This window comes from Megalops cyprinoides, chromosome 22, assembly GCF_013368585.1.
Source record: "Megalops cyprinoides isolate fMegCyp1 chromosome 22, fMegCyp1.pri, whole genome shotgun sequence".
In the NCBI taxonomy this organism is placed as follows: Eukaryota; Metazoa; Chordata; class Actinopteri; order Elopiformes; family Megalopidae; genus Megalops; species Megalops cyprinoides.
In genome coordinates, this window is record NC_050604.1 from 26,078,214 (window position 1) to 26,101,926 (window position 23,713).

The 23,713-nt window shown below is 45.4% G+C and overlaps 1 protein-coding gene across 1 annotated transcript; it reads left to right on the forward strand.

Annotated features, from left to right (window-relative positions):
- The first annotated feature begins 320 nt into the window (after positions 1–320).
- LOC118769524 (zinc finger and SCAN domain-containing protein 23-like) lies at positions 321–23,713 on the forward strand. The gene is made up of 8 exons (XM_036516653.1): positions 321–864; positions 1,080–1,198; positions 1,801–1,903; positions 2,819–2,940; positions 6,209–6,320; positions 6,892–7,013; positions 22,565–23,021; positions 23,700–23,713. The coding sequence occupies exons 1-8, from the start codon at positions 579–581 to the stop codon at positions 23,711–23,713; spliced, it is 1,335 nt and encodes a 444-aa protein (XP_036372546.1). The 5' UTR covers positions 321–578.

Here is a 23,713-nt window from a genome sequence, read left to right on the forward strand (position 1 = left end):
CTCATGTCTGCTGCCTCATGTCTTTATAGAAATGTTTCCTAAAGAAATTAAACATTTTTTGGGTGAGATTTGTACTGACAGTTGGGACACAACAATCTCCACTGACGGCGTTGCTTTCTGGTTTCCACAGAACCCTTTACATTAAACTTTAATTCGCACGTTTCTGGAACAATCGGTCAACATATTAACCACAGACAATTAAACTAGACACTTGTTTGAAGAGAGTTAGTCTAATATCCCGGTAATGTTTGCTGTTTTCCAAGCCGTACTCCATTGCAGTAGGTGGCAGTACGTGCCCCTTCGTTGGATTAAATCTATATTTAAATACACCGAAGAAGGGGAACTGTTTCGCTGGACCACCAACAGCCATCGAACATAAATTAGTTTATTTACGGTAATTTTACGGACTTTCACTGTCATTCTCGTCCAGCAGCCCGGAAGTAAATGTTAATTTGACACTCTGTGAAAATGGCATATGTAAATTAGTCAAGTTTTACCTTTCCGGACACAGCCCAACAAACACTGGAGCCGCTACTCTTGCAGATGTTTTTGGAAGGGTGTGGGTAGCCGAGCGAACGATGTCGAATTGCATTACTTTTCACACGCAGATAGCCTCCATCATGGAGGTTTTAGCCAACGCGGCCGTGGCGGAAATCTGCAAACTGGTAGAAGATGGCTATGCCGTGTTACGGCTGGAAATATCACAAAGCCAGAAGGAGAAGGAAGCCCTGCGCAGGAAGCTGCAGATGCTGGAGCTGCGGGCGGCGCGGGGATGCGCGGACAGCGCGAGAACCCCGGCGGGTTCTGCAGAGCGCGCGCGCCGAGGCCGCTTTTTGCACAGGCTTCCAGGGACCGCGAAAGCGGGTACGAAGAACAAGCACAACAAACTACATCGTATGCTGTAAATTTTGCAACACCCCTCCCCAGACCTGCACACTTGGATCATTGATCAAGGAACTCAATACGCCTTAAATACGGCAATCAGACAGCCCTGATTATGTGTTGTCTTCCAAGACATATCGTTAATTGTCTCCTATCAAAGATTGTAATGTTTTGCCTTCTTCCTCGTATTGTTTCAGGGCTAGCAAGCGAGCCAACCGGAGAAAGCGTATTTGAAAAGCATATGGACATTGACCTCATTAGTGACGGAGTGCCAGCAGGTGGGCATCAAGAGGATTCTTCAGTCTCGCAGAACTCGGTCAGTAGTTTTTGTCTGTGATCGGACTCGCAGCTGCCTCACTCACCTTTGCGTGTACTCAGTTTTATTTTCTCTACAAATATTCCACTATTTGAAGAGTGGCATCAGAAAACAGAAATTTTTGGAGGGATCCGAATTCCTGCATTGTGTCTGAAGTAATTAGGAAAAAAATTCATTTCATTTCGTTCTGAAAAATGCAAAGTAGTACCTTTTTTTTCGGCAGTGTCCCAGTGCTAGTTTTTCTAACTTCAGAAAGTTTCAGATTCAAAAAGTGTTGTGTAATAATTGAAGGTTTGAACAATAAAGTATTTTGTTAAAACGTTAAGCACGGAAGTTTATTCCAGAATCTCACATTGCTTTCATTACAGTAAAAATTCAACTTTTTGACTTTATGATTGTCACTTCAGTGATATGTACCCTTTTCTAATACTGGCCTTTTTATTTCAGTAGATTAAGCATCAATCATCATTAATCAGTCTGTTTGTTTCCAAGTTGTAGAGACTGGTTTAGTTGTGACTGATACTTTTTATGTGTAATGCTGAAGGTTGATGGATCAATAGCTGGTATCCAGGAATATTGATCACTTCATTTGTCTGTTACAGAGTGCAGACATGGGGGAGGGAAGGACTGAATCACTTCTTATAAAGGAGGAGAGGCTGGAAGAGGACAGTGACCCACAGGGAGAGATGAAGATCAGGGTGGAGAGTAAGTAGAGAGAAGGGAATGTGTTAGTACCAAACGGTTACTTGAGAAAGATCCACAGGTGCATCAACAGCTTGAAGATTATTTGCAGGCTCGTTAGGCACCCATGCAGTCATAACACCAGCTGAAACTGGAAAACCGTTAATAAACCTTAACTTTAATGGTCCACACACATCTGAAATGGATACTATAAAAATCTTTATGCTGTTGGTATAAAGTGAAAGAAACAAATGCAAAAGCTATTAAACAATTATACAAACAGTCCTTCACACCAGGCATGTGTCATTCACACTCCAGCATGTAACATATGGGAGCTAATTAACTGCACCACAGGTCAGGTGGAATACATCTCAACTACAAGACACCTAGCTGCATGCTAACCTAACCCTAGTCCTAATCTGAGCCAAAACCCTACCCCTGACCCGAACCTAAATCCTAACCTTCGCTGTAACCCTAACCTGAGCCCCAAACCTACCCCTGAGCCCTACCCCTAACCCTAACTGCACCACGGGTCAGGCAGAATACATCTCAGCTACTTCCACCTACTTGCATGCTTAAATTAACGTTTCATTTGAAATTGTTTATTCAAAAATTGCTTTCCCGGCACTGCTTTTTAAGATCTAGGCTGAAAGAAGCTCGGTTGTGTGATGAATAACCGCACCGAACCCAGTCAGTTTGCTGGCCTGAACGAAAGGAAGGTCTCGTCAGCGCATGCGTAGCCCTGGCGTTTGTTTTCTAGTGTGATGTCATTTCCTCAACTCGTTTGGCTGTCGCTGGGTAATTTTGTGCCCATGGAACGCTTGGCAGTTCTGTTTTGCACGTGCCTTACACCTGCCATCTTAATCCCCTTCATTAAGTTTGCCTCGTGTCACCACATGGTTACTAATATTCATATTTTTTTTCTAATCGTCATTCCAGGAGTTGAGGAATTGGGTGCTGAGGACGATAGAGGGACTGCTGTTGTCAGCAAACAGACTCCGCCTACCAATGGCAGAGAAGAGCTGACTGACCAGCAGAGGACCCAGCACTGTGTTTTGGAGGTCAGTGGATTGGAGAACGTCCCCAAAGCAGAGCCTGAGAATAATAGTGTTAACAAGAGACTCCAGCACAGAGGATCTGAACGCAGGGCAGGAAGACTGAGCAGTCTGGGCTCTGAGAGTGTAATGTGTGAGAGAACCAGTCATCTGGGGACGTGCTTTACACAGGGGAGAGCAAACGCAGAGGCTGAGGACCCGTCTTGCTCCTATGCTGCAGAAATGGACTCGGAGAGTCTGTCAGCTCACTCACAGCTGCAGGTGGGTCCTCCTACAAAGGAGGATGCTGGTAGTAGTCTTTGCTATTTAGAATCAGACATGAAGCCAGAGGTTTTAGTTGTTGACTCTGGACCTGTTAAGCAGGAGGCTGAGGTGAGTTCTGACTGGAGCAAAGACACCGTGTCAGCGACAGATCGCACACGACACAGGCATCACACTGAAGACAAAGAGAGAGGCGAGGCACAGCCAGAAGGTGTGTCCAGCGTGTTTCCTCCGTATGCCCAAGTAAGACTGAGTGAGACCACATCGGCATCAAAATCTGATGCTGCCGATACGAATGGTTTTACCCCCTGTGGCAAGAATGCCGCAACGCTGGAAAGTGGGGGGACTCGCCAGCAAGCTGGCAAAGAAAAAACAAAGTTCGTTTGTAAATTTTGTTGGAAGGATTTCAGCTGTCAAAGACACCTTGAGCTGCATATGAGAGCACACGCCATGAAACCGTTCAGCTGTACGGACTGCGGAAAGCGGTTTGCTCACTCGTACAATCTCAAAGTGCATCAGAGCACTCACTTGAGCGCGAGAGAGTTTTGCTGCACACAGTGTGGGAAGAGTTTCTTCTCCGCAAGGGACCTTAAAAAACATCAAGGGGTTCATACCAGGGAGAGACCCTTCGTCTGCTCGCTGTGTGGGAAGACTTTTGTTTGTTCGAGTCAGCTGAATGTACATCAGAATGTGCACACAGGAGAGAGACCATACGGTTGCTCAGTGTGTGGAAAGTGTTTCTCTCACCCAAGTAATCTGAAAAGACACCAGAAACACCATCATGGGGGGCAGACCTGGGCTCAGTCACAGCCCTACTGCTGACAGTTACTCAAGAGCCCATTTGTAATGGGTACTGGCAGTGCTCTGTTAGCATTATGCTCTTACAGGTGTTGTAATGGCAGTTCCGGAATTGTAGCTCATGTGACAGTTACAGATTTTTAAGTGTTTTATTTAGTATATTTTTTACTTAGTTTTTTTTTTTAAGTTTATTTTATCACATTTTCAGATTTGTGTAATTTTTGGAAGGTTGTATAAAGAAACAAGAGAGGGCTGTAAACTGCTTCACATTAAAGGTGTGAGAGTTTCAGGAGAAACAATCATGAGTAAAAAAAAAAAAGGCAAAAAGCGTCATTAACCATAATCAGTCCTTTATCAGTCATGCACCATCCTTAGCCACGGTGCAGGTGTTCAGCCAAGACTGACCCTCAGGCTTGAAGACCTGAGTGTGGTGCTACTGTCGTACACTTTGCACAAGTGTATCAGTTCAGTTTTACAGGAAGGAAATAGATAAATGGGTTTGCGGTATATGAGAATTATACAGTCTATTTGCTTGCGTTTTGTGAAGAAATTTGCATAGCAAATAAATAAGTGTAATTAGGAGCTGAAAGGAATAGTGGCAGAAAATGTGTTATTTTACTGAATTCTTTGTATTCTTTTATATTTATACCAGATGATCACACTGCTTGTGTCAAATACATTGCAATTTGAAAATACAACTGGCTAATTTGTCATGTCACTGAATAATCGTCATTTGAAACCTCAGACTACTTTGAGCTTGGCAGGCCTCGAAGACATAGTGTTGAAAACGTGCTGCTGTTGGACAGTTTGAAGAGTGAGCATTATATTGGTCTGATGAAGAGAGGTTTGGGATTGCTTTGCAGGGTACAGATCCACACATGATTGCTTTTCAGTCACACTCAGTGGTGTGACTGGCTTGGTTTTCTCACTGTTTTCATTAAGATGACATTAAACAGAGGAGCCAGTCAAATCAAACTAAGCATCTCATTTCTGTATTAATTTTGTTTTCCTTACTATTGAAATTGTCACATTCTGACTAGTCAACATTTTGGTTTGTAAATTTCGTAAAATTATTTTTATTTAGTCAAATTCACAAAGTTAATGTGTTTTTGGAGAGCTGTGGACATTTCACCATCTCAACAAGCGATCTTAATTTAAAGTGCACCAAGGGTGTCTGTGTGAAGCAATCAATAGTTTATCCTAATGCCATTTCATCTTTTATATAACTAAAAGGGTTGAATTCTTTTTAACGGTTCACTGCAACAGTTTAAGCTACCACTTTATAGAATGTCCCCGTGAATCAGCCATTACTTAATATCTTAATAACCCTGATGAAAAACTGAAGCCGATTGCAACATGTTAGTTACTGTTTAACAATTTTTCTGTGTGAAATAAAGGCACTTCAGTGATTTTCTAAAACAGCAGTGTGCCTTGGAGTTTTGGAAAGATGCTTGTTTTTTAAATTCTTGACTAACACTTGAACGTTTAAGCAAAGCGCCTTTCCTTGTTTCTCACCTGTTGCAATACACCGGAAGTTTCCAAAGAACACGTGTATTTAGGCGACACTCCAGGTAGCACTCCTGTTCTTTTCTGGACTTCGTAACATTAGCATTTATCAATGTTATCAGCATTGTTCTGCGGTGCATTCTAAAGTACACACTATTCATGCTTTATAAATGGCTCAATGGGCATCAGTTGAAGGCAAACGTTAAAAGAACATTAGCTCACTTGCTCTGAATTGCGCAATGTTGACGTCAATGGATAATGTTTTAGGACACTGCAGAACAAGTCAACTACAACCAACCAAAAAAATCTCAGGGTTTAATGCAGGAACCCCGGCTTAAAATGTTAACATGGTATAGACATTAATTGTGTACGTCATTTCATATCTATATAGATGTATATATAGACATCAAAGAATTTTTGGAATATGTGTAGAATCTGTTTTGGTTTTCTACAAGGCATTAGCAGTCCTTATGCCCCGTACTGGCATTTGGTTGAATATGCACCAATAACTTCCACAGCACAAATCTTTCCATAACAAATACCACTCAGGCTTATACTGACCATTACCTCGGTCTACCTGAGCCTCCTTGTTGCTTTAAAACCTTGTTGTGAAAGTAGCGGAATGTGCCGACCAGGCTCGGGCTGTGCAGTGTCTGTTGGTGGAGCAGTTTTATCCTCAGCCCTTATACCCCTTCTCCCTCTGTTGCAGCCTGCAGGCCTGGAGGAGAGAAAGCCCGAGTCTGTTCTGATGAAGGAGGAAAGGCTTAAAGATGGCCGGGCGAGCAGTGACCCACAGGAAGGCCTGACGACCCATGGGGAGGGTAAGCGGGGGGGGTCTTGCTGATCACTGGTACAGAGGGCTGTTCAGCCCCTTCCACTCCACGTGCACTCGCACCTGCATATTGCTGTTCACAGATCCAGCGACACTTACGCTGGCCATCCTTTGCCTGTGCAAACCCCAGACCTCTCATCTCATTGGTTAGATCAGCAGAATGAGCTCAAAGGTCGTTGGTCATTGGTCAAGCAGGAGCATTGGCCAAGTAGGCGTGTGATTCTGTCCCAGAATGTTTCTGCTGCCTCAGCAGCTTCACCTGAACTTATGCATGTATTTGTGTTTATTTGAATGCAATAAGGGCAGAATGTTCTGCAGTTTCAAAGAAACCACTGAGCCACCCAGCTAGTGTAGTACTAGAGCAAAATTCTGCATTTTGCTCAAAAGATTGATGAAGTGGCTCTGTTGCATCAGCTGGAGTTTGTGCAGAAATGCCTAGAGCACGAATTCCTCTATCCGTTGACACATTTTTTGAGAAACTGCGTTGTTTTCTGCATGATTTGACGTGATTTCATCCAGGACTGAAGTTTGTCACTTTCCTCTCACCCTAACCCTCTCAGGAGCTGTGGAGTCGAGGGCAGGTGGTGGGGAAAGAACTCCCATTCAGGACACACAGAATAAAGCAGCACAACACACAGAGGAGCTCACTGAGCAGCACAGGACCAGACACAGTGCTTGGGAGGTCAGTGGAATGAAGGCGATTGGCGTGCGCAAGGCAAAGAAATGCAGCGTAAACCCGAGGGTGCAGCATGAGGAACCTGAGCCCAGAGCAGGAAGACTGAACGACCCGCACCCTGAGTGCACCGCGTATGAGAGACCCGGGCAGCTGAGGACTTACTTTGCATGGGAGAGCACGGACGCAGAGACTGAGGATCTGTCTCGCTGGTACGCTGCAGAAATGGACTCGGAGAGCCTGTCGGTTCACTCAGACCTGCAGTCGGTTCCTGCCGCGGAGGAAGGTGCCGGGAACAGTGGGTCCTCGTTGGGCTCTCTTGACTGGCAACCGGAGATTGTAATGATAGACTCAGTGCCCATTAAAGTGGAGGCCGAGGTGACCTCTGTGTGGAGTAGCAAGGCCGTGACAGGTGTAGATCACACACAACCCAGAAATCACAAAGACAGGGACAGAGAGGAAGCGCAGGCGGAAAATGTGATCAACATGTGTCCCCCATATGCACCAATGGCAGAGAGACAGAAGGCAGCGCAGTCAAAATCCAGTGCTGCAGAAAATCTCAGGACCAACCATGAAGTTGGCATGAGAGTGAATCAGCTCTTTTGTAAATCTCTTGGGGAGGGGATAAGTCACCCAAAAGACATTGAATTACAACAGGGTATTCATACGGGAGAAAAGCCATTTAGCTGCCCACAATGTGGAAAGCTGTTTGCTCATCCAGGTCGTCTTAAAGTTCACCAGAGAGTCCACACAGGAGAGAAACCGTTCAGCTGTATGCTGTGCGGAAAGAGATTTGCTCAGTCAAGTCACATTAAAAGGCACCAGAGAGTTCACACAGGAGAGAAACCGTTTAGCTGCACACAGTGTGGTAAGAGCTTTTCTCACTTGTGTAATCTTAAAACGCATCAGACCGTACACACGGGAGAAAGACCTTACGGGTGCACACAGTGTGGGAAGAATTTCTCTTCTTTAGGCAACCTCATTAGACACCAGAGTGTTCACATTGGAAAATAACATTCTTATGTACTCACAGAGGAGTATCACATTTTGATATATATAATATATATTTTTATTCTATATATTTTGGGCAGTACATAGATTCAGTTTTTTACAACAAAAACAAGAAAACCAGTTGAAATGAAAAAGGCTGCCTGAAGTTCTGTATTATAAGATTATACAGAGAGGGAATAAGTCTAGTATCTAACACTGCTGTTAAGGTGTTGTAAACTGCTATCAGCATTATTGTGAGACCAGCTGGAAATATTGGTATGTTCAGTGTTGTTCATTTTTAATGTGATTGTATTTTGTATTTGCATAGAAAATGTGATAACTGCTGCTTGTACTTGACATATATACATCAGTGTGTGTTTGACAAAAGCTGTATTATTCTTTGCAGTGACGAAGGACCCTTAGTAAGGCCTTGTTAATATTGGTGCTTGGAACTCAGGAAGGAGCCCCTTAGGCTGTGAGCATTGTTTAGGATGGGATGGGAAATGGGATGGGAATTTGATGTGTTGATGTGACCTCTTGTATGTGATGGAACCGTGGCACAGGCTCATTAAAGGGTTAAACTGTCCTGAATTCTTTTTTTAATTGAACAGAAATCACATGTAATTTATTTATATAAATATCTGTATTTTTGGGAAAAAATAACCTTTTTTTCACTCAGAAAGTAGGGGCACAAAGAAACGGTGAGCCACGGAAAAAATCAACAGACGTTTTAGAATCAGATTGATATTTACGGTAATTTATGCATCCCGTCATAGCGAGCGGCTTGGAATCCGGAAGTAAACAGTGTCCACGCTTGCATGACACGTGTACGGAGTGAGCACTGTACATTCCTTGTAATTATGCTTAAGCTGTTTTAGCTACGCAAAAGCCACACGGCTGTGCGATAGTGTCGACTTTCATACCCAGCACAGTGTGGGAGGCATTTCACTCGCTCTTGCAGCCTTAGAAGACACTGCCAGCAGCTTCACGTTTGGGAGAATCTACTTAGTGACTTTAGTGCGTGAAAACTTTTCTCTCTTTGAGGAGCTTATAGTACACTGTACAGTTCACTGGACAACACCATGAATGGATATCTGCCTAACAGAGTCCTGTTGTTCATCTAACAGAGATGCATATCATGATCCCCATACTTTCGAAGAGTTGCCTTCGTTATTGTTCTTAGTGTTTCATGGTCCTCATTTTGGATGAAACTGGTGTATGTTCTTCGTTATGTGAAAAACACAGCATAGAAAAATGCCTCAAGACACGGCTCCATTTATGTCATACAATCAAGGCCACAATTTTACTGCCATTTACACTCACCTACTGTAAATGACCGTACAAATCTGACAAGTCACGCAGCTCAGCAGTATTTGTGTGAACCATGACTAAATTCCATGCTAAGCCACAGATTGCACGCATTTTCAGCGTCATGAAACTATGTCTTGTTTAGGATGTTGCATTCATACCGGCTTCACAAACCCGCACCACCGCAGGTGAATTTTAGGTGATGCGGGCATCAGCCATAAGAGGACCTCGTATGAAAGATGTAAAAATTCAGAGATTTTGTTCTGCGTGCACGTTGGTGCAATAAAATAAAGGAATTGTTCAAACGTTTGTAACTTTATTTCACAGAACTCATACTTAATTTGAATTCATACGACATTAGCAACTCAAAATATATCTTTACTGTAATATTGTGTCAGTTATTTTAATAACTAAAATAACTGACACAATAACTGTTTAATAACAGTTAATGTCTTGTAGACAGTAGTTGCCTCTAGCCTATTCTTTTTGGATGGACTGGGCTAGAATGCTCTGGGTTGTATCCAAAGCGTTTGTGTGTTGAGAGTGTAAATGTATCGCGATCTCTTGCGATTTGTTAGAAATGCGTCGTGTTCAGAACGACAGTGCAGGATGGGGCGGTGGAATTCTCGGTGGAAGTCCGACCTGAAGAAAACGAGTAGATGTTGAATTGAATATATTTGTTTGGATCCGCCACTTTGTGGTAAAATGCTTGTTCTTTGAAAATTCGATGTGCTCACGGGTCAAAAGCGCAACCGCAACCGCAACCGCAATGTTTATTACAGCGGCAGCAGCGATGACGAAAGCACATCCGATTTATAAGATAGCAGTGTTGATGCAAGACACATGACTATGTGGTTACTCTCATTCAGAAGTATTATTCGTTTTTATTTTTCATGTCTTCAGGAATTTGAACTACAGGTACATGATTTAAGCGATAAAGCATTATTTCACGGGGTTAGTCTATTACACGTTATTAGTTATTAATATTAGTCTTTATTACATTTAATGTAATAGATGTAATCATGTAATATTTGTGCCATTGCCATTAATAGCCTAAATAAACAGAAATAATGGCTACTGTGAAACTGTTCAATAATTACATTACGGTTAGTTTCTTGGAACAGGTATTTGCACAATTCTTTTAGCAGCTTCTCTGTTTCCAGGAGTGTGTGTTGTGGGAGCTACTCGTGGTTAAATGAATGATTGAGCCAATGAAATACAGTTATTCCTTCATGTTTTCTTGATTAAATTTATTATCTGTGAATCATCGTTAAAATAAAATTATAATATTCTTTTTGCAATTCTGCGCATAAAAATCAGCTTTGGCTACTTCAACACGAATTTCAATACAGTAATGTAAAACTAAGTAAAAGTATAACCAGCCTGGCCTCTCAAAAGCCGGGTCTAAGGCAACGTTCCACCGTCCTGTTCTCTCCACGTCTCACAGGGCGATGAACGACGTAACTTGTGTAGCTTCTATTACATCTTACATTCTACTACGCCACATTCTTTAGGTCACATAATTCTAATATAAGCGTTCCATTCTTCAGAATTCCACAGACGCGTTTTCCAGCATTATTGACGACAGCGTGGACGTTTTAGAAAGCAGTGGAGAGATCACGCTCGGTGTCTCTGTTGAGACGAAATGTAGTAATTTTTTTCTGTGGGTAATTCACTTGGAAAATGTCAAACGACATTTTATCTAAGGTGGGCTCTGATGCGCTTTTCGCCAGCCCGGTGGAAAGCGTAGAAATTACCGTGTTAGAAAATGAGGTGAGCTTTGATGAGGTATTTTGCCAACTTGCAGTTACCAAGCTAACTGGTAATTGCCTATTTATTATTATTAACTGTCTCTAACTGGACGCCTCTGGAAAAAATCAGCAGGTGCTCTTTTATATGTATGTGGAAAACGCTGGTTATCAGCCATGTATGTTCTGTAGCCGTGAAATGTAGCTATGCATGCGATTCAGTGCGTGACTGCTGAACATCCCAACCTCGTTACCATTATAAGCCCATATAGCTACAGAAACGTGCTGTGCTTTATCGCCCGTGTCTGTTTTGTTGCTTCAGATCCAAAAGAAACAATGCCTTAAAGAAAAGCTGGAAAACAGAATCAGCGAACACAAGGAAAGGATGCACGCTATTGCCGACTATATGAAACTAGTCAAGCGGCGCGTGTCCGACACCCAGGTACAGCGCGTGTTCGACACCCATGGTTCTATACGTCACTGAAAAATTAAATTCTACTGACTCATTCCCTATAATGCACAGGACGGCTGAAAAATTAGTCTCGAGGATGAAAAAAATTAAGCATATGAATTATATTTGACATGGCAAAAATAGGGTCATTTCAAGCAGTATGCACGATGACATTCTGAACTAATACCAGTGAACCATGCTAAAGTGAAGATGCATGTGTGTGTGTTTGTGTGTGTGTGCATGCGTGCGTGAGAGCAGAAGCTCTGTGAGACTTTGCAGGCCAAGACCGAGGCGATAGCGCACGACACGGCCGTGGCCCGGCGCGAGATCGGCGTCCTGCAGCAGAGAACGCTAAAGCTGGAGAAAGAGCTGGGAACCGAGGGAAAGAGGAGGCAGGCAAAGGAGGTGACTTTATTCTGGCTTTGAGTACACCATGTTATACCATGCAAAAAATAAATAAATAAAATGCTTTGCTACATTTAAACTACAAGTGTACCTGAGCCTAACAGTTTAATGTAGAACCTAATAGGATTTTCCATAAGAACTTTGTTGGGCGTCGGTGCAATGGCTGTAAAGAGTTTGGGTAGATCATAAATGCATAACATTCCCACAATTTCCCAGCCTGTCACAGTGCTGTAGTGTCACACAGCCTCAGTGAAGCTCGGCAGCTGAATCTCTCCGCCTCTCTGGTTGCCCATAGGACACCATCCTCAGAATGGACCAGAAGCTGACAAAGGAGCAGAAGCAGATGATGCTGGATCAGCAGACCCTGACAATCACACAGGACTTGGCGAAAACCAGGGAGGAGGATGTCATGGCGATCCTAAAATACACTAAAGAGGACAACAGAAAAATCAAGGTGAGATGCAAAGATCAGGACCCTTAAAAAGAGCAGGATACTTCACAACATAATTCCATGGTACTGCATGGTGAATTTCATGACAGCGGCTTCCACAGCGTCTCTGCACACCTGGGCTCTTAAGTCATGTGCTGAAAGTGTTGAGACTCAGAAAGTCACTGTACACTGAATGCTTGTCTCCCTTTGGCCACTGCAGGACCTGATACTCACAATAGAAAAAAAGACCGTTGAGGCCAGCCAAAAACACAAGGCCCTGGCGGAGGAGTGGAACAGGACCACCACTGCCAAGGTGAAGGTCCCTCTCTCTCTCTCTCATCTGCCACCTGAGTGTGTTACCCTCTCAGAAGCATTATTAAACAGTGTGTGTGGCTAAACTACCGCCGATCATTTGACACTTGTGTTTTGTGAAAAGTTTGAGATGGACAAGACCGCAGCCCTCTTTCGCCAAGCCGACCGGCAGAACCGGAGGCTGGTTCAGCAGTGCAGTGCCAACATCCAGAAGATGCAGGAGAAGGACTGCAAGATGGAGGAGATGCTCAAGGTAACCGGCAGAGGGTGCAAGTGTGTTAGCTCATCTGAACCACATCTGAGTACAAGTAAAACACACTACAAAATTGCAATGGTAATGTGTTCATTCACGCACTAACGTGATAATTCACGTCCTTCTTCCAGGCACTTGCCAGGGTGAAAGAGGAGGTGAGAAAGAAGCATGAAGCAGCCAAGCACAAGATGAATGTCCTGGAGAGGAAAGTAAAAGCCAATCAGAAGGCAGAGAGAAGTATCACAGATGAAGATCATTGGACCAGCAGATTGAGGATGGACCTTCAGAGGGTTGAGGGTGACCGTGTCCGTCTGCAGGATGAGGTAAGCAGCAAACTGTGCATTCCTCAGGCCATGGGAGTTCTCTTGGCTGTGTCTCCTTTCACACACTCTGGCCCTGCGCTGTCTGAGATCTCTCTAAGACAGAAATACGAATCTCAGAAAAAATCCAACCCATAGCTTGTAACATAGGCATGTTTTAATAAACTATCTCCTTTGTTTGGGAACAACTGGGAATTACATTAAAGTCTTCTCTGCTTCCCCTTAAGCATGAATGTTCAAATTCCTCATTCTTTGTTCAGACTGACAGCTTGAAGGCCTCTGTGGACCAGGCTGAAAGAGACATAGAGGCGGAGAGGTTCCAGCTGGTCAGCCTTGAAACCGATGTCAAGGACAAAAACAACAGGTAAGCAGAATTTTGTGTTTCAGAGATGGCTCGGTGTGGTCCTGACTGATGCTCTCAACAAGCCTGATCACACTGAATTTCCCCTGCCCAGGATACTATAAACCATCCTTATAAGGATCACTGGCTTGGTGTGTAGTTGGTATGACTGTGTACACTCCCAGGAGTTCATTCCAAAATACTTAATGATATCTGACTTTTAATTGTAATTAAGAGCCAATTAGAGGCAGAGGTGGAATGATAATTGTCAGGTAACACAGTGGTCCGGCTGAGTGTGTGATGGTTGTGTGCAGAGTGAGACGGGCCCGGCTCCACAGCGCCGCCCTGCAGGAGAAACTGCAGAGTGTGACCGAGGCGGCCATCAGCGGGGAGGAGAGGGCGACTGTAACAGGGCAGGAGCTGAAGGAGGAGGAGCAGAGAGAAAAAGTGAGCACAGCTAGAATCACATCTCTGACGCAATCTGGCCATCACAACTCTGGATTCCTTGACGAGATTGCTTGGGTGATGTTACGCGCTGGGACTGATACAGATTAGAGTGTGCTTATGTGGGTGATACTATGGTGTTTTGCATTATTTGGGCAGCAGTGTAGCATAGTGGTTGAGGAGAAGGACTCATAACTGAAAGGTTGCCAGTTTGATTCCCCTGCTGGGGCACTGCTGCTGTACCCTTGGGCAAGGTACTTATCCCACAGTTGCTTCAGTAAATATCCAGCTGTAAAAACGTAACCGATGTAAGTCGCTCTGGATAAGAGCATCTGCTAAATGCCAGTAATGTAATGTAATGTTATAGGAGATGGAAGGTCAGCGCGTGCAGCTCCGCGAGGCTCTGTCTGTGAAAGCACAGGAGCTGCAGGCCCTGAAATCCAGGGAAAACAGCCTGCTGGCCAACATCTCCGCCGGGCAGACTGCCGTCACCAGCCTGAACAAACGGCGGAGTGATGTGGAGTGGGACCACCGCAGACACCTGCAGCTGGTCTACGATCAGGCGAGTGAGACCGGGAATCTGCCTGGACCTGACCGTAGAGATTCACTGCAGCGGTTACCTCCAGAACCAGGTCTCAGCGGGTCATAGCCAACAAAGCCAGTCCAGGGTTGTGAATGATCGCTGCGGTCAAACCATAGAAACACATCATGAGCTGGGAGACTGTCTGCTGGAAGGGGCAGCGTACGATGGACCTGGCGCTGACCGCTGCATCCGTTTGAAACAGGACATGGAGCTCGTGAGGCTGGAGGGGGAGTATTCCCGCCTCAGTGAGGAAGAGGAGGCAGAGGAGAGGAAGCTCCTGAGGAAGAAAGCTTCTGAGCTGACAGAGGCCCTGGAGGAGAAGAATAAGACCTCCCGCATGCTACGCCAGCAGCAGAAAAAGCTGGAGGTACCAAACACATGATACAGCTATCCAACAGCACCCTGCCTACTCACTAACACACTGTAACCATATATCCCCTATAGCAGCCAAGCTTCCCATTAGCACACTAGCTACACACTATAGCACTCAAACCTACCCAAAAACACACTCCGCTAAAGCGCATCTGTAAACATGATTACAAATGATCACTAAAGGATAAGTAATCCTTTCCTTTCATCCCATTTCCTCTGTAATAAAGCGAGGTAACACATTGCTCTGTGCTGACTCAGGACAATACGACAGCAGGATGGATGAGGCTAGCACAGGTGTGTGTTACCATAGAGGTGCTCTAAAACATTTTCCTGCTCTCAGATGGAGCTGCGCTGTGTGCAGAGGGATGCTGGGAAGGTGGAGGAGCAGCGCAGAGACGCAGCCTCTGAGGTGGAGGAGCTGAAGCTCCTCATCAGCGCCTCCCACAGGGAGCTGAAGAAGCTCTGCCTCAAAAAGCAGGTGAGGACTCAGGTGGCCAAACTCAGGGAAAGTCTCTGGACGAACCAAATGCTTGTAAATCAGCCTCGTAAGGCCCACTGATCTGACGCATGCGCGGTCAGACCAAATGCTTTCCCTGGGGGTCTTTTTCATATGCCATACCAATACATTTACCCCAGAGTATGAAAGTGAACCGTGTTGAGTGAAAGTGGGTCTGGTGGCAGGACACCATGGTGGAGCAGAACCTCCTGAAACTGGATGTGAAGCACGTGAGGGACCGGCTTCAGAGCGAGGCGGACCGGCTCATCTCCATGGAGACAAAGAAGGTGCAGCTGGAGACCGCCACGAGGGAGAAGGAGGCGGAGCACGCCCTCCAGAGAGACACGCTGCAAGCACAGACGAAACTCGCCTCCCAGGAGTGTCAGAGACTCAGGTAAACCTGCTCAGCGACGAATAACCACTGGAACATTTTATGGGCAAGATGCCAGATGCCACATTTACAAAGCTTAAATGCTGGCAAATTTGCTGCATTTTAAAGACACGTTCGGTTTAAAGGATGCGCTTGTTTTCCCCCCTCTGCGATCACTAATCAGGGCTGAGCTGAGTAAGATGCTCTGCAGAGCTGAAACCCAGAGGAAGAAATACGAGACGATAGCAGCCTCCCCCATCACCGTGCAGGGAGAGGAGGTAACACTGGAAGATCACATGGCCAAGGTGAGTGCCTTACAAAAATGCCACACCTGTTCAACTGTTAAAACGGGTGACACACTGCTGGATGTGTGAAGTGATGTGGACGGCTGTTCATCTCGGGAAACATCGCTGGATGTGTGAAATGATGTGGACGGCTGTTCCTCTCTGGGTAGATGGCTGGATGTGTGAAATGATGTGGACGGCTGCTCCTCTCTGGATAGATGGCTGGATGTGTGAAGTGATGTGGATGGCTGTTCATCTCGGGAAACATCGCTGGATGTGTGAAATGATGTGGGCGGCCGTTCCTCTCCGGGTAGATGGCTGGATGTGTGAAATGATGTGGACGGCCGTTCCTCTCCGGGTAGATGGCTGGATGTGTGAAATGATGTGGACGGCCGTTCCTCTCCGGGTAGATGGCTGGATGTGTGAAATGATGTGGACGGCCGTTCCTCTCCGGGTAGATGGCTGGATGTGTGAAATGATGTGGACGGCCGCTCCTCTCCGGGTAGATGGCTGGATGTGTGAAATGATGTGGACGGCCGCTCCTCTCCGGGTAGATGGCTGGATGTGTGAAATGATGTGGACGGCCGTTCCTCTCCGGGTAGATGGCTGGAGCGAGAGAACAGCTGGAGCGCAGCCTGGAGGAGTGGGGACGGAGGGTGTGCAGGAAGCAGGAGGAGGTGCAGGCACTGCAGAACACCCTGCGCGTCACCAGGAGCCGACACGGAGGGAGCCGCAGAGCTCCCCACAACACCCCCGAGCCCAGTACGTCTCACACCCTCACTTCAGGACTCACCCAGCTTCCTGTGCCCATCACTCAGCTTCCTATACATATCATCCAGCTTCCTGTATCTATCACCCAGCTTCCTGTTCCCATCACTCAACTTCCTGTGCCCATCACCCAGCTTCCTGTACCCATCACCCAACATTCCTCACATTTTAAACAGCATTTCAAATTTCTCTGCTTTAAACCCTCCTTCTAACTGTTCTTTAGTGGTTACCTTCTAATATGACATTAGACTAGCTCTAAACTGGCTGCTGTTGATTCTGCAGCACATGTCCTAGAAGTAAAATGGGGCGGTGCTTATGAACTGGCCACTGGCCGAATGCCTTTCTCTGCAGCTGATGATTCTGAGAAACGCAGACTGGAGCAGCAGAGGAAGATGATGGAGGAGAAATGCAGCTCCAAGAGGATGAAGATCTGTGAGCTGCAACGGGACATTAAGGTATGTCCGTTTCACCAAGCTTCCCCTATGAGTAACTGAATGTGAAATCTTTGAATGGGAACAGTTAAGCAGAGCTCTTAAACATTAAAGTGGTCAAATGAGTTGAGATGGTGTTGAACGATGGAACCATTTTAGAAAAATATAAAAAGAAGACTGGATAAGGTATCTAGGATTGCTCAATGAAAAAGTATTCAGCTGGACATACCACACATTATTGGACCCGCTTCAGCGGGCGATTAATGTGTCAGCTTAAAAAAAAGTATATTAATTTGAGACAGTAGGAAATGCATGTCTCCATCAATAAGTAGTGCCATCTTTTTGACAGCACTTTGAAGGGCTTACTCGTCTATTATAACCAACAGTGTATTGTGATTTCTGTCTAGCGCATGAATGTCACTCTGGATAAGTCACTGCGGGAGGAAACCAGAGAGAAAAAAGAGAGGGAGAAAACCCAGACGAGAATCCAGCTGCTCAACAAACACATCAGAGACCAGAATGGACAGCTGGACAAAGTCAGAGACAAGGTTTGCCTCATGTACATTACATTCCAGCACAAAAGAATAGAAGTTTAGTGTTATACCAGGCTAACAGCTCTCCCAGACCAGTGCAGGTATACACACTATTCAAGCAATACCACAAGTTAATTTGTGAAAAATCTGAAACTAGAAAGCCTAGAAAACTCTGGGAAGTCATTAAGTGCATACACTACCATACCGCTATATGTCAATGTCACTAAATCACAGTAACCTTAATGCACAGTGATACAACAAGTCAATACATTTACATTTATTCATTTGGCAGACGCTTTTTATCCAAAGCGACTTACATAGGTTACAGTTCTTTACAATGTTATCCATTTATACAGCCCAGGTAATTGTGGGTTAAGTACCTTGCCCAAGGGTACAGCAGCAGTGTCCCAGCGGGGATCGAACCGGCTACCTTTTGGTTATAAGTCCTGCTCCTTAATCGTTGTGCTACACTGCCACTAAGCAGCACGTCATTTAAGAGGTGCTCTGTTCAAGAGCAATACACAGTAAAGATAAATGTGTGTGCACACACGTGTAGTTCCTCTTCAACTTATTATATGAGGCAAATTAGAAAGCGGATGACATTCACCGATGACTGACCTTATTGCAGTGCAAAAAACTGACCAGGGAGATTCGATCAGCACGGCAGACCCAGGAGAAAACAGAGGAGGAGAAAGAGATTGAGGCCCAGGAGCTGCAGGACCTCGGTGACGAGGTGGACGTGATGCTGCTGGTGGCCATGGAGCAGCAGCCAGGCTTGAGGATGGCGCTGGAGGCCTGCTTCCTGGAGGTGACCTTCAGCTAAATGAATTTCAGGAATGCTACAAGCCCCAGAATGAAATTTATTCCCAGCTTTGAACCATCTGATGATGCATTTAGCACTGTTGACATGTATCAGAGGCATAAACCACAGCCAGTAGTGGAACTGGGCCAGCAATTGTTTAAAAAAAGGAATCCCACTGATTGCCCAACTCTAAGTGTGTGGCTGGATTTACAGTACACAGAGCGAATGAGTGAAAATGCTGTCTCTTTCTTCCGCAGAAAAACCTCGCCCTGCCGGTCTTCCCACCAGCCAGCCAGCTGATTGGAGGGGCTGCTACAGGGAGCAGGTCTACTTCCTCTAACAGGTGAGCAGCGGAAACTCAGCAAGGCCCCACGCCCACGTTAGCGGCTCATACTCTCCAGCTCACCTAAATCAGCTCAAAGATATACAGTCAGAGGCCTCTTAGAGGAGTATTCTTCCTAGACCAATTCAAAGATACACAGCATTCTTCCTATATCAGCTCAAAGATACACAGTTAGAGGCCTTTTGGGACAGCATTCTTCCTATATCAGCTCAGGCACACAGTCTGAGACCTCGTTAGGCCCCTTGGTACTGTGGCACATGGCTGGTGTCTGTGTGTTAGGAGCAGCAGCAGGGCCTCCCCCCTTCGGCCGAGCCCCTCCCCCAGCAGCAGCGGCACCGGCGGTCCTGGGACCTTTACCCTGCTCCTGCCCCCAGCCCACGTACCGGAGGACCTCAGCCAATCGGAGGACCGGGAGACCCCACTGGCAGTGGTCAGGGCCGCTCTCTGTGCCACCCTCCCAAAGGACTCTGGCCAAGGCACCTCCCCACACAGCAGCAACAACAGCAGCGGCAGCAGCTCCCCTGCCCCACGGTGTCCCCCAAACAGCCCAGTGAACCCCGAGTGACGAGGGCCCCACAGCATTAACCCTGGGACTCTGATGTGTCTCTCATGATAAGCTTAACATTATTTCTTCAACAATAAAAAGACATGAAAAATATTTATAATTTTTTAAAAACAAATGCTGTTGCATTTACTGTCATATCCTGCACACTGCACTGAATTTATCCAGGGAAATCAGGTCTCCATAAAGTGGCCCACCACATTGTTTTCCCATGGTGAGATTCCACACAGACAGCAGCAGAACAGTGCAGTGTTGTGCTAAGAGGCTGCATAACTGAGAGCACAGTATTTTAGCTGAACAGCTTTACTGTTTCAGATGATACTAAAACTGCAAAACATTTCCCTAGATATATGGATGAAGGGGTAAAACCACAATGATGGATAGTGTCACATCACTGGAGCATATGTGTACAGAAAGTGCTCGATGGTGCCTATGGAGTTGGGCTGCAGGGAGATGCAAGTTAACACTTCATTAGATAAAGCTTTCAGTTCAAACTCTGTTCTTTGCGTGTGTGTAAAGAAACTGCGGCTGTATGTTTCAGTGTTTATCGTTCAGTCAGAACGAGCAGCCTACACCGAGGAGGCATTAAATGTTTTGAAAGGCTGGAATCCGGACTGGAAACCAAATTTCTGGATGAGAGATTACACTGATGCTGAGTGTAATGCACTCCAGAATGCACTTCCAAATCCTACAAAACAAAGTTTTCAAATACAGTTACCTAAAAAAAAAAAGTTACCAACACAATAGGCGAGACTGTGGACTGTGGTAATTAAAATAATCCACAAAACCACTGTAGTTTACTGAACTGTTCAACAGTGATTCAGGTCAGTAGAGGGCGTTTCACGCTGTACTCTTTGGAGTCGTACGGAACCATTGTACTGAGAACAGTTCGGGGCTCATAGTCAGCATGGTCAAAGAATCTTTCGAGTCTGAAGGAACCATTGTACTGAGAACTTGTCAACAGTTCATCAGGTCATTCAGTACTCAGTACACAGCGGGGGCGTTTCGAGTCTTCCAGAGTCAGTCACATGCTCTAGTCACCATGGTCAGCATAGTCACTGAGCCGCTGTGCCGAGATGGCCAGTGGGCGGTGCTTCGAGTGTTTTAGCATTTCAGCCATTGGCTAGTTGTCGTCACGAGCCAGAGCCGCTGAGAGATAGTGCTGATACAGTTTTGTGATAGGCTGCTTCATGGACTGTTACGCCAGCTAATCAGCGCGCATGTTCGCAAAGAGTACACTCAAAGATTCATTCAAAAAGATTCGTTCGCTCACGTACTGCACATCACTACTTCCCTGGTTCCCCCCAGCTGTGTACGGAAGTCTTGAGTCAGCGTCTAGCTATTTATTTTCTTCATTTAACTCTTTCAGGAACAACTCGACTAATACTACTGTCAAATCTACAAGGACTCCACTCCTAGCTGCTTTTGATCGAGGCTGGGAACCGGTCCGTTTTTATAAACTCGGAGGCTACAATGGCGAGCGGCGTTAACCTGAATTTTCGTTCACAGCTTCGTTCTATCCTGGACATCCTGGCAATAACGGCTGTGAACGAAATCTGTAAACTGGTGGACGACCGATTTGCGATTTTAAATGTTGAAATGTCTCGAAGTCAGAAAGAGAACGAAGCTCTTCAGTGCAGACTGCACGCGATGGAGCTTCATCTCGCGCGGGATTGCATGCAGGGAGCGCGAGAGCAGTATCGACTTCAGAGGGGTGAGAAGAATATGTAACATAAACATAAATCTCATTGTTGGTTATGAGTTTAACTTTGTTGTATGTCTAAAGTGCCAGGCTTACATTTTCTTCGTCATAATTTCAGATGAGAGCCCGTATAAGATCCCCAAGAGACCCTATGGTATGCAGCTGGATGCCAGTCAGGCATCTGGGCGCGAGGAAAACGATGTGGCGCAGCTGGCAGACCTGCAGGACCAGGTCAATTTTCATTAGTGACCAAATCATCATCATTATTAAGATGATGTGCAAAGCTTTGCACATAAACTTTAAAATTACCATGTCTGTTAACCACAGCCTTTTTCAAAATGAATTAGAAACTGACTGTATTTGGCTCACCACGTGAAAATTTTATGAGCCAACTTTTTTAATATGACAGGATCATAACAGAATCGGTCCTGTTTCACACATAATGGCCCACATGTAAAGCACTGGTATTATTTCTTGGTAAGTTTTAGAGGTTGTGTGTTTCCGAAACATCTACCTGGTCAGATTGATCACTTCATTTGTCTGTTACAGAGTGCAGACATGGGGGAGGGAAGGACTGAATCACTTCTTATAAAGGAGGAGAGGCTGGAAGAGGACAGTGACCCACAGGGAGAGATGAAGATCAGGGTGGAGAGTAAGTAAAGAAAGTTACAAATCTATAAATAAAGTTGTCACAGGGGTACAGCTTACCCCTGAATAGCTCTGGTTGTTACTCTAATTTGGCTGCATTTAGAAATATCATTTCCACAGATGCATAAGCAAGGTGGATATTCTTTAATGCATGTATGTCATTATAAGCATGCGCATATGGTTTAACACATCACACAAAGGTGTTGATGCTATGAAAAATATTTTTTTCATTTCCACAGATGCAGAAGCAAGGTATAACTTAATAATGCATGCATAGCTTCACATGTGTGGCATGAACACCCTACACAGCAGTTCTACACAACTGTGATGTGACGCAACATGTTCATTTCTCCTGTGGTAAAAGTGTCAGTCTGACGTGTGTGTCCATCTGTTCCTTGGGAAGATGCACAGCCATGTGAGAACAAGGCATTATTATTCATGGTGGTCGTGTTGCTTCACACTTTCTGTGCGCCCTGGATGATTAATGGGACGGTTTCTGTTCACACAGCTAATGTTCATGCTGATTCCCATCTTCCCCCTCAGGAGCTGTGGAGTTGAGGGCAGGTGGTGGGGAAAGAACTCCCATTCAGGACACACAGAATAAAGCAGCACAACACACAGAGGAGCTCACTGAGCAGCACAGGACCAGACACAGTGCTTGGGAGGTCAGTGGATTGGAAACTGTCCTTAAGACAGAGCCAGAGAATGAGAATGTCAAGACGGTTCAACACACAGGATCTGAACACAGCACAGGAAGACTCAACAGTTCCTGCCCTGAGCACATAAAGTGTGAGAGAACTAGCCAACTGAGGACTTTTTTTACACAGGGGGGTGGTGAAACTGAGGCTGATGATCCGTCGTGTTCTTACGGTACAGAGACAAACTCTGAGAGCCTGTCAGTTACTGAGGGCAGTCTGATTGCTAGCTCGTATGAAAAGCACGCCACTCGTTCAGGCCCCCTTATGGGCCATCAGAGAGACGACACAGGAGACAAACCGTTCAGATGCACGCTGTGCCAACAGCAGTTTGCCCGCCAAGGTAGTCTCACAAGACATTACAGAGTGCACACGGGAGAGAAACCATACGGATGCACTCTCTGTGGAAAGTGCTTTGCCGATTCAAGTAATTTTAGGAAACATCAGAGGGTTCACACGGGAGAGAAACCATTCAAGTGTGTGCTCTGCGGGAGAGCGTTTTCCTCAATACAGAACCTGAGAATGCACAAGCAGAGATGCCATCCAACTGAAAGATGAGTTTCCTAAGTTTTGTTAAGGGAAAATAAAACATTATCAGTGGATCTGCAGTGCCTCATCAGTAAAGACATGAGGAAGTCATGCTTACTGTCCGTTGCTCCTCTTTAGACCATGCCGCTGAAAGTGATTTTTTTGCAGTTATACCCCTCTTTTTACCCACAATGCCTTGTCTCACCATGACACTACTGGGTCGGATGGATTCCAATCCCGCGATGCACACATACACCAACAGTATACGTGAAAGCCACAAGCACTACTCACACGGTCTTTTGAATTTACAGAGTGCTATTTATCATTAAGTGAAATACAGACACGCCAAGTGACCACTACCAGGCCGTTGCAAATGAAATATGACATTTTGGTAAATGTAGGATTATGGCAAGTATTATTGTTGAAGATTGTATCAAGGAAAGTGTTATTGGACTGTACTGGAAGTTTTCATAAAACGTCACTGGTCTCAAATAAAAATATTTTTTCATGAGCCAGACTGTTGAGCTGTTTGATTCAGATGGCTGTGCACCTAGCATCTGCTCACTGTACTGTGCAGATCTGGAGACATAA